Source organism: Eubalaena glacialis, chromosome 6 (assembly GCF_028564815.1).
Source record: "Eubalaena glacialis isolate mEubGla1 chromosome 6, mEubGla1.1.hap2.+ XY, whole genome shotgun sequence".
NCBI lineage: Eukaryota > Metazoa > Chordata > Mammalia > Artiodactyla > Balaenidae > Eubalaena > Eubalaena glacialis.
Genome location: NC_083721.1, coordinates 82,482,677 through 82,494,664, shown reverse-complemented (window position 1 = coordinate 82,494,664; position 11,988 = coordinate 82,482,677). Strand labels below are relative to the sequence as shown.

The 11,988-nt window shown below is 47.9% G+C and overlaps 1 protein-coding gene across 4 annotated transcripts in view; it reads right to left on the bottom strand.

Annotated features, from left to right (window-relative positions):
• The window catches only part of DGKG (diacylglycerol kinase gamma), a 162,236-nt gene that overhangs the window by 51,655 nt on the left and 98,593 nt on the right, over positions 1 to 11,988 (bottom strand). For all 4 annotated transcript variants that reach the window (XM_061194375.1, XM_061194376.1, XM_061194377.1 and 1 more), the window contains one exon: positions 2,594 to 2,684. In XM_061194375.1, coding sequence (XP_061050358.1) covers positions 2,594 to 2,684 — 91 coding nt within the window. The remainder of the gene's footprint in view (positions 1 to 2,593; positions 2,685 to 11,988) is intronic.

Below are 11,988 nucleotides of genomic sequence, written 5' to 3'. Positions count from 1 at the left end.
CTAAGCTAAACTCCTTCCAGGATGCCTGAAATCTCCTGTCTTACAAGTTTTCAGCAATGAAATCTTGGTCAAGTTACTTAATGTATCTGAGCCTCAGTTTCCTCATTTAACAAAATATGATAATACTTGCCTCACTGGGTTATTGTATCAAATGAGGACACATTACAGTAGGCAGTCAGAGCCTGTGATTTTTTTTCCCCTCTTCCCTCGTTGCTTTTCTCTCCCTTCTGTTTATCTTTCTAAACCTCCGTGCCTCAGCTTGCTTTCTGTGACGAGGGGATAAGAATACCTGGCCTACTTAGCTCCCTGCTTGTTGTGTGACTCTGGAATAAAGGCTGAGGTAGGGCTTTGGAAACGATGACATGTAGTATAAATACCTGTGTGGGGTTATTCCCTGGATCGCTGACCTTGAACTGATGAGTGTGCTGGTTCTCCCAGGCCTGGGCTGTTGTGTGCAGTGGCCACATGTAGAAGGTCACTTAACATACCTTCTCTTACTGCTCTTCCTGAGGCCCCTGATGCTCTCACGTCTACCTGTGGTGCCCTGCAGCCTCCTAACACCTGCCACTCACACGCCTCCCCCTTCTGTCTCTTTCACCTCCTCTGGATCGCAAGACCCAGGACCGTCCACCCACTGCTCCCTGGATACAAAATGATGCCTGCCCCAAATCCTCCGGGCTGTCAGAAGCCGCCTATCATATGAGCCCCCCATCCTTGGCCTCATGAATAAATACTAAAAAGACTCATTATGGAGAGCTAAGGAAAATAAGACGTGCTCCCAAAGCCCCCAACGGCCCACAGTGTGAACACCCTCCCCCGCTGCAGAGGCCACCAGCCCCCTCTGCGGTTGAAGAAGAGCCACTGAGTATTGGACTCAGAGGGGCCCGGGGTGCTGCCGGCTGGGAGCTGGGAGGGCGGGGCCCACAGAGGCAGGGGGGCTGAGCTGCTCTATTCTGGGCACAGTTTCAAGGCCAGCTGCAGGGAGAACAAGCAGTCGCTGTGTGTCTGCAGCTGGCAGCGGTTAGGCCAGGGCTGTCCCTCACTTGGGGTGTATTTAAAGACACCCCAGCAGATGATCATGCCAACAGCAAAAATGCACACATAGCTCCAGCCGCGTTCAGTCTCCAGCCCAGCCCTCTCCTCCTTCCCTGAAGCTCCCTGGCCGTGGATTTACGTATCCATAGAGGATGGCGGGCTCCTCAGCCTTTCCCCAGTGGAGGTGGTACCACCTGGGGACATGTGCCCCCGGCTCCTGGGCCTCTCTGTCCTCTGACTGAGCCGGCTAAAAGTTCAGGGGATTAGCTGGGGCGGCTCCTCCCACCCTGGGGTTGGTAACCCGGCAACCGCTGGGGAGAGGCAGGCAGATGAGTCAAAGAGAAGCACAGAATCTCTGGCTTTGTGTTTTGTTTGTGAAAACTCCCTGTGAGCGCAGGGTCCCTTCTGCAGGGAGTGGCAGGGCTTTCCCACACTGCTTCAGGCGAAGTGCTCCTCCCCCAAGGGATGCCCGGGCCCCCCTTCACTGCTACTGCAGGCTTAGGGACAAAGCCCATGGGCCGAGAGGAGCCCATCCCCGCCGAACTCTCTGACCGCCTTTCACTTGTTTTTCTCAAGTGAGAACAAGACTACAGGCCTGAATCCCATGGGAAGGGGTTGGGGGGGGGCGGTGCGGGTTGGTAAACTGAGAACTATGGGCAAGGGACCCGATGGGCCTGAGGTCCAGCAGAGCAGAGACAGCAGGTGTGCAGAGAAGTTTGGGCTTTCAGGTGGCCAGAGACCAAGCAGACCTTTTCATAGAAGTGACAAGACCTCACGAGAGCAGCCCAGCAGATGCGGGGTGAGAGGTGGGAAGTGGGCAGCTTATCCGCCGGGAAGGGAAGCTGCCAAGCTAAGTGTCTGAGGCAGGCTGCTCCAAGTGCCGGCAGAGTTAGGAAAACACGAGTGCACCAGCGGGATCGTCTGTGTAATTGGAGGGGCCTGGTTCAAAATGCAAATACAGGGCCCTTTGCTAAAAAATCATCAAGAATTTCAAGACAGTGTCAGAAGAGCATTAAACCAAGGGTCCTTCTGAGCGACTGTGCAGGTTGCACACTCATGAAGCCGGCCCTGGGTGCCTGTGAGTCAGCTCCTTGAAAGCAGCGGCGGGCGAGCTGGGGGATGTCTGGCCACCTCCGGCCTCAACCCCAGACCCCTCAGCCCTGTGGCCATCAGTTCCCAGACTTTTACCAGGCTTGGGACATTGCCTCTACCCTCACAGCAGCTCCTTTCCCTGCGTGGGCAGCACCTGTCTTCACCTCTCGGAAAAGGGGAACTTTCAAGGCCACAGTGGGGAGAGGGCTGAGGGCCAGAAGGGACTGCGGCCCTGTGTCCGCTGGGCCTCTAGGTCTCAGAGCCCCAGGACTCCCTGGACGGGCCGAGAAAGGCAGGCCCCGTGACTGGAGCCTCCTGGGAGTGAGGCCGTGGATGTGTTGGGAACAGGATGGATGTACAATGGACTACACTTGGGATCACCTCTTGAGGATGCTACAGGACATGTCCTGAGGGTGTGTAACAGTCCAGGAGCAGAACCAAGGTCCAGCAAGCCTTGGGAACTCACCTCCAACTCTATGTGGTCGTGGAGTTTCTTGCAGGTGGCTGCGAAGGTCTCTGAGGTGCCGAATTCAAAGTACCACAGCTTGTTCTTCATCCTGGACCACGAAGCAGAAAGATGGCTCAGTGTTCTGTGTTTGAAATGGTCGTGTACAACAGCTCTGCTGTCGGTGTCCCCAGCCTTATGTTTTCAGCACTTGTTAATCGGATCAGGGATGGAAAATTTTTAACCAACCGTTCTTGCTATGAACTTAGAGAAAAACCCATTTATTTCTTAGACATCATGGCTACTCTGGGTGAACTGCCAACAGATCTATGAAATTCCTGGTCAGAGCAGGAGAAAGGCCTGCTTTGCCTCCGTATCTGGATCAAGGGAGGAGTTCCATGAAAGTCAACCAGAGGTGGCAAGGGACAGCATGCTCTCTGGTCACTGTCCTTTCTACTACTAACGCAGAGGAACTTCAATAGTTGGGGTACAAAGGGACGATCAGACAGCCCTTTGAGACTTGAGCGATGTACACTCTCAGGACAGAGGGGGAACAGCCCAACGTTAAACCAGCTAAAATGTGTGCTACTTTGCCTGTGCTTTGATTGGGAGAAGCAGAGTGGAGAGAATTGGACACAGATTTGCAGGCAAGGTGGAAAGAGAAGAAAAAAAGTGAGTTGTTTGCTAGCAATAGTTCCCCCCACTTCTTTCTCAACTGTGTTTGCTTAGGCTATGACAATCCTTGTTCTGTTTGCTTCAAAGTAAGAGCTCACTATTTTGAGCTTTAAAATTTTTCAACATTTTCCTTATTGGGGAAAAAAAACCCACAATGGGGTTCCCACGCAGCTGGGAGCTTTGCGAAGTCAGATGGTGTGTCCTGACACTTGGTCGTTTTGATCAGATGGGCTCACCAGGAAGTGTTTCTGAAGATATTCCATTCCTTCCATGCCAACTGTCATCCCCTCATCAGGGGCTGGCTAAGAGAAGGGACACTGTCCAGTTTATAAGCTGGCAGATTCTGCTGAGGAAGGATTAAACAAAATCACATTCTTCTTGGCACACTCTTCAGGAGAGGGGATGCCGCTTTGCGTGTTGCGGATCCTCCATCCTCAGATCTGTGGACTAAGAGGAAAGGAGCATTCTTCAAAGGGAAGAAGGCTCTTATTTCTTCCTAGTATTCCTTAGGTCATACTGTTTAGAATAACAGACAAAACTTTTCCCTCTCTATTTCTCAAAGAGTCCACCTAGAACTTGAAGATGAGACTGTGTCCTCCCATTGCGTGAAGATTTCTAAGACCTAGTTGGGAAGGTTTCTGACTCTTGGTATGCAGGAGAAGAAATGACAAATGATGAAGGAAATAAGAATAAGCAAGATTTATGGAGTTATGCTCATGAAGAAAGTTAGAAGGACTGGGTGTGCTTTAAGTAGACCAGTGCTTCTCAACCAGCGTGCTGCGGCACAGGTACGCCTGAGATACCAATCTCCTCAGCCTTCAGGGTGGCCAGGTTGGGGTCTGGGGCAGGCTGAGCACCCACCCTCCCCATGCCACAGCTGGCATTCTCTTCTGTGTGAGAGAGATGCCAAACAAGTGCTTTTGTTTTCTATGCCTGCTATGATATGCATAGGAAACACTGCTCTGATCACTAGTTCTCTGTATGCACAGTAATGTGAATACAAACTACCTGAGGATTTCACTGAAATGCAAATTCTGATTCAGTCATTCAGGATTTGGGCATAAGAATTCCTTGTTTTCTAATAAGCTGCTAATGCTGGTCCAGGGATCACACTTGGAGCCGTGAGGATCTGGAGACTACATTTGTGGTTCTGAGACATTAGTATTCATAAGAATTACTTGGCGAATGTGATTAAAATGCTAGTTCCTGGGGTCCAATTTGTAGAGATTCTGTGTGATAGCTGTGGGACGGGGCCCAGGAATACGCATTTTTATGAGTGCCCAGGTGATCATTATGCAGGTGGTCAGCTGTCAGGACTTTGAGAAACATTGCTCTAGATCCCAGTGAAATGACAGCCAAGGAAGAGGACAGACCGATTAACCCTGAAAGAGAGGATTCCTCAGGGAGGACAGAATGAGGGTCAGTTCCTTTCAATAGACTGTGATGGCAAAAGACCCAGTAATAGGAAAAACACAGATTGTCATAAATGTCAAGGTTGAGGATGCCTCTCCAGCAGTGAGAGCATCTCTGCAGCCAGGAGACCCGCATTATGATTCCATTTTCAAATATCACTGCTGGTCTGAATCATGACTTTCGAAAGTTATTGCCAGGAGATTTAGAGTTTTAATAAAAATTTCTGGAAGCCACAAGCTATTTTTGCCCAGAAGTGGCTCTTCTGATGACCTAATAAGGTTAAGAGGTCATGGTTAGGTCAGTATCGCAGAATGACTGAGAGGATCAGACAGACTGCTCTTCCATTGCTGGTTAAGTGTCCATTGCTGGCTGTGTAACCTAAGCCTCAGTTTCCTGATCTGTAAAGTGGAGATAATAAAAAGATCTGCTTCAAGGGGTAGTTGAGAAGATTAAATGGGATGACTGCAAAGTACTTCCCATAATGCTTGCTGCATGATAAATTCATCAAGACTGTCAGCTACTTACTTATCAGTTATAATTTCAATGTCTTTTGAGTTGGCATGTTTGGATAACATAATAAGGTTAAATGACAGATCAGGTTGGGTAGCCGTAGACATTATACATTCAAATTTTTCTGGGACAGAAAAATATGTGATCATATTTGTCAGATCATGTGTCTTGACTTTTGGTTAAAAATACATGTTCCCGACATGTCTAATCTAATAGATTTTTTCCAGAGTCACAGACCACACCCTAATCCTTGGTTAATTATCTTGACTGGTCACATGATTGTCCAAAGACATGATGTTGATTGCAAATATGCCTTTAAGAAAGTGCACGTCTGGTGTGAGACAAAGTAGTTATCTATTCAAGAAATATTTGTTGTGCCAGGACTAGATAGGGTGCACTAGGTGCAATGAAGAACAAAACACAGCACTCCACGGGCCAGACACCTGGGAAGGGCAGCCAAGGAAACAGATCATAGGGTCGTGTGCTAAGCACTGGGACCACCTAGGAGGTGGGACATCCAATGCTTAGTGGGACCACCACTCATCCTAGGTGGGTGATGAGTTCCGAAGGATGTGGAAAGGAATAGGGAAGGTGGAGGAAGAACATTCTAGGCAGAGGAAAAAGCCCAAGCAATGGCACAGGGTAAGAGAGGGCATAGACCTGCTAGAGGGGATCTGGAACTCAAGGAGGGGTGGATTGGCCAGATAAGGCTGGAAGGGCAGATAGGAGCAAGATTATAAAGGCTGGGATGCCATGTTTAGGTGTTTGAGCTTTATCTTAAAGTCTATAGTGTGTCATGGGCCATCCTTAAGTGGGGGTGGAGATAGGGGGTGGCAGTAGTGACCTGAACAGACTTGTGCTTTTTAAAGATCACTCTGTCCCAAGTCTGGAGAGTGGACTGCAAGGGGTGGGTACAGACTGGAGGCCTGGAGAATGGTTTTTAGGTGGTGTAGTAACTCAGGAGAAACCCAGGAGAGAATTGGGAAGGACCTGAACAAAGGTAGTGATAGTAGAGCTCAGGAGAAGAGAAGGGATTCACAAGCTAAAATATAGGAGGTGGAATTGACAGGGCTGGTTTGTTGTAAGGAGTGAGTAAGAAAGAATAGTCAAAGTGACACCCAAGTTTTTGTCTGAGATGGCATGATTGATGGCAGGTGCTGTTCACTGAGAGAGTGGCACAGGAGATCAATTCTCCAGTGGCAGTCCTCTTTGTAATTGAAGGACAGCACTTTTGTGTTGTGGCTGATCTGTCCATCCATCCATCCATCCACCCACCCACACATTCACTCATCCATCCATTCACCCATCCATACATCATCTGTTGAGCCATACTATGGACCAGGCACTGTATAAAGGCCTGGAGATAAGTGATGAGTAAGACAGGCAGGATCTCTGCCTCACAGAGTTTACATACTTTTAATAGCGTCCCCAAGATGCTAACCTCTGCCCCACAGGGAACTATGTGTTCAAAATCTGACAGCTTTTGGGACTTCCCTCGTGGTCCAGTGGTTAAGACTCCGCACTCCCAATGCAGGGGGCATGGGTTCGATCCCTGGTTGGGGAACTAAGATCCCTGCATGCCGCTTGGCGTGGCCAAAAAAAAAACAAAGACAAAATCTGACAGCTTTTATTTCTCCTCTTTTAACTCGGGCACATTTTAGTTAGAAGTAAATACATTCTATTCCTATGGTTCTTTGGTTTTGCACTCTGCTAAACATTTCACGTGTACTATCACTTTCGATTCCCTGAAGAGCCTTGTGAAGTAGGTACTATTACTACAAGTCAGGGAAGACTTGGGGGAGAAGTAAGTTGCCTAAGGCTGCAGAGCAAATAAGTGCGGAGGGGACACCCAACCCTGACTGTCGGACCCCAGAGCCTGTGCTTTGCTCCCCTGCCACGGTATCTTCTCATGCTTTTGCATGTTGTGTGGTGTGGTGTTGTGTGCTCCTATTACACTGCCTAGGCTGCCCTGGTTGTCCTTCACGAGGCTGTGAAATGGATGCAGGTGTGGGCCTGGGGTGTTAGTGGCTGCATCATGCACTAGGAAATGCTGTCTGATGAAGAGTGTGTGTGGCCCCCCGCCCCCCTCCCCCAGGTCCCAGTGGCCAGGGAGGTTCTAGAGGAGTTTCAATTGGATTTGTCACAGGAACCTCCTGGTCTTGAATCTACACAGTCTCAGAAAGTCAGGGAGACCAGAATTGATCCCTAGAAAAGCCAGATGCTCCCAGGACACGCTGCACCTTTCATTCTCTCTGCTCACCCAGAAATGAGGCAGAGGCAGTGCCCTTGCACCATCTCCTACACAGAGTGAAACAGGGAAAGCTGGGAGACAAACGTAAATTGTTCCTTGGGTACCTCCAACTTCAGCTTCAACGCCGGCCAATTTTGGCCACTCATAACAAGAGAGGGTAGTGTGGCCTAATGCAAAGACCCCACGATGGAATCGAGGAGCCCTGCCTTCAAATTCTGACTCTGCCTTTTATGGGTTGTATAACTTTGAGCATTTTTTTTACTTTTCTGAGCCTCCTTACTCATAAAATGGGTAAATACCTAATTCACAGAATGTTATAGATACTGAATGAGACATGTAAAATCATCTAGAACAGCTCTTGGTCTATAGGCCCTCATCCCCTATACACATTAAAAGTTTGTTGATTGAATGCCACCAACAGCCTGTCAATAATCAAAGTACTATCTTCCTAATGAAGGTCACATATCTTGTTTCTCAGAAAAATTGCCGCTAGCCTTATATTAGATAATATAGAGGAGGATTACTTTGGTTGCCTCTGTCCTGGCCACCAAAATGGTTGAAAGTACAAAGGCTGGGGCCATGGGGGTAGGGGCAGAAGAAGGAAGAGACTCCTCTTGGGATAAAGGTTGATCAGGTGGAGATGGCCCCCAGAACCCTGCATGACTGAGGCCCACTAATGGTGGGCCCTCAGGTGGAGGTTGCCTTCAGGCCAAGTGACACAGAGAAGACAAGACAGACCCTCTCTTTGTATATGTTGGGAGGTTGTCGCCAAGGACTTCACTGGCAGGCCTATCTGAGGCCGGGTTCCCTAAAGGTTTCTCAGCTGCTCTGAAAACAGGAAGGAAGGCAAGCTCCCAGCCTACTGTCATTGTGTACCGAGACACCAGGGAGCAGTAATCTGGATTCTTTGGTTCTGTCTACACTGGCAGAGCAGATTCGTATAGCATATAATCAACAGGTTATTTGTTGATCTGGAAGTAGAGAAAGCCTCTCATCAGGGAGGCTTTGGGCTTTTGGTTTTGCACTCTGATAAATATTTTACATATATTATCTCTTTCCATTCTTGGAAGAATCCTATAAGTAGGTACTCTTGATACAAATAAGAAATTCACAGGTTGAAGCAAATTCACCTCTGCCTCATCTTCTCTTTTCCCCTTCCCCTTTTCCCTCTACCAGCACCAGCACCTTTCCAAAGCCTTTGGTAAAAGCCAACAGGCATGTCATACCCTGTAATTTGACAAAGCCCCCACTCTTCCTGCTAAGTAGACAGCCTGACTGCCAGCGTTCCTCTTGTCTTTTGAAGATGTCTCCCCCGCCACTTTACCCTTAGCCCTTGCTGGAGGTTTGCTGCTGCTGCATGGGGCACTGGTTTTTGTCTGTTTCATTTTCAGTTGTACAGGAACATGGCATTTGGAATCCATGAGGCTAGGGTTCATGCCTGGCTCTGCCACTTCCTGGTTAGACAAGTTATTTCAGTTCTTTGACCCTTCATTTCTTCTTCTACAAAATGGGAATATTATTTTCTACCCAGCAGAGTTGTGAAGCTCACGTGGCAAATGCAAAGCACCAAGCAGGTGTTTAACACATGGGAAGTGCTCCCTCACTGTTCTGTCTTGTTGCTAGGAGACACACTCACTGGGAGACTCGTTCCCCAAAGGCTGCAGGGGTAGGGGCAGGAGCAGTGTGCCAGTCTATCCCAGGCAGCCAATATTTTTTGAAGAAAATAAAACTAACAATGTTTTAATGACTTCTGGACTGCTTTTTCTGCATCCCTCTTCCTGAGTTTTTTTTGGCCCACCATTTCTTTCCTTCTCATAATCACCTTTCAGCTGGAGATGACTAATCCTTAACCAGTTGTCCTGAGGCTGGTTTCCAGGTCCACGAAACTCCTAGGTTCACTGTCAGGGTCTAAACTACCCCGGTGAACCTGTTCTTGAGGCAGAAGCCCCTTGTCTGGGCTCCAAGGGACTCTCAGTCACATGGAGGAGCGGCAAACAGCAGCAGCGACACCATGGGTTGATTCTATTTCTGGGCTTTCTTAATTTCCCCCTGCTTTCTAAGAAAATAATATTGATTATCAGTTGAATCTTTTCATTTGACAGATGAGGGGAAAATGAGACGAATTAAAAATGTTCTTTTATATTTGTCAGCAATTTAGGGCTGGATTCAGTCACCATCCTGACAGCCTATGAATAGCCTGTCTTCAAGGATGTCCACAAGAAAAACCAAGCTAGCTGCTGGGCATTTTCACCAGCAAAGGCAACGAGCTTCTGGTGGCCCTTTTCTGATAATCTAGGAAGTTTTAAGGGCAGGAGACTTTTGAAGTCATCAAAACATGAAAACATTTCTTTGGACGTAGAAGGCTACAAAGAAGACACTAGAGCTATTTCTAGAAATAGGAGCCCTTGAAGTGAAGGTATTCCTCTTTGTGGTTTGGACTTTGATAATCAGGTTCCCTGAGTGGGTCATGACTCAATCAGTCAGTTAGGCCTCTCTCAGCCCAGGGAAGCAGACGCTGCCCACATGATGGTGCTCTGTGTTGTGTTGAGGGAGCCGAATGATATGGGGGCCATGCTGGGCCAGTGGGCAGGAGACTCCCCTCCAGCCCCAGTTCTCATACACACTAGAAGGTGATACCGCAAGAGTTACTTGGGGACTCCCAGACTCAGTTTCCTCATCCTATAATGAAGGGCTCGGAACGATGGATTTCTGAGGTTTCTCCAAGCTCCGTGAACAACTTGAGATAACAGGATACAGGGCAGGGTCGGAGGGCCCACGTGCACCACAACCAGTGCCGTGTAGAAGTGTGGGCCCAAGTATTGCCAGAGCTGCCATTTTTTACAAAGATGCCAGAAATGTGTTTTTATGTAAAATCTCCTGATTATTAAAGTTGGCAACCAGTTCAACTCTTTAAAAGAACACTGTATAGGCCAAAAACTACACATCCAGGGAGAACTATGCCTAGCCAACAGGCTACTTCAGTACACTAGCTATACATTTTCATAAGGTTCATCTCAACTAAAAAACAAAAACAAATGATCTCACTTAATACCATGGGTTTGCTGGGTTACTGGTGGTGGTATTGCTATGACTACTAAAGATAGTAGACTGGTGCCAGGTTATTAAGGAAAATAGTAATCTAGCACAACCAGACAGGTATGATAGCAGCACAGGAAGGGCAAATGCAACTTGAGCTGGATGACGACTGTTAGTAATAATACCGAGACTACTTTATCTGTTAACATTTTACATTATTTGAATCCCAAGTGCTTTTGGACGTTTAGTAATTGTGTTAACTAAAGTTTAGATCAAAGGTTTCAAAAAGAAAAATAAAAGCCAAGGTAGGTAGGCTTAGTTCTAAGGCCAGGATGTCCAGTCCTGTAAGGGACCAGTGACTGTCACCTCACAGGTGCTGCAGAGACCATCTGTGTTACCTGCACACCCAGCTGCCCTGGCCCATCAGAGAGCTTGTCACCACACGGAATCCACCCTGCATGCTGTCCCCTGCTCTCGCTGTTCACTGGAATGGCACTCGGTGACCTGCAGGCACAGAGCTGTGGATGGCAGGGGCTCTTCTAAGAGGAGGCGGTGACCCCTTTGGTACAAGGGAGAGTGAGCCCCCAGCAGTCAGGAAGCAGGCTTTATAAATAGCTGTTTCTGTTCTCTGAGTGTGACTCTTGTGCCCGCTGTTCCTGCCAACAGATTTGTCTTGGCTCAGCTCAAGGGGCGAGGTATTCCCTGGCTTTTTTCCATACTGGGGACAAGACTGGTGCTCATGGCGCTCAGAAAAATCTAGGGTGGTGAATGGACGGGAGGACTGGAGACCGGAGTCCAGGAGCGGGTGGGCAGAGGTATGGGGAACAAGAAAGAGGGGAGCGCTCAAGAAGGGTCTAAAGAAAATGAAAAGACCAAGAAAGGAGGGAGAAACCCGCCTAGCATGTGTTTTATAGTATATAGATCGAATCCTCTTTAATAACCTATGAAGACACTTCTGAAGTCATTTTCATGTGTGAAAAGTTACCTGCAAAATCACAGATGACAGAGTGTTTGCACTTAAGGGAACTTTGGGGTCCAAGGATTCCCAGCCAGGAGATCACAGGTTCCAAGGAATATTCCAAAGTATGGGAGGAGTCCATGAGTTGCTGTCAACATTTCTTAATATGTAATAGTACTTGGGCATTTACTCACAACAAAGACTGCACAGACTAACTAGTGGGTTAAAGTGTTTTGTGATGTCAAATGGAATAAAATCAATTACATCGGTTACTCTTGGCAACCAGAGGAACTGATTGAATGGCAAATGGATATTGTTGATTCATAAAGATGGAAAATGAATGATTACTTAGAACAGCCTTATGGCTGACAGAAATCTTATTCAGTATGGCACCCACGGTGGGGGGCTGGTGGTGAAGAATAAATAAAAATAGTGCACTATTGGATAGGATCTGGGTGCACGCAGAATCATCACTCCATACCAGCTCTGGATGGTGCTTCCTTTCTAAACCATAGCAGCCTTCTCAGGGTACAGATTAGGTAACTGAGACCAGTCCTCAAGGATGCAGTGGCT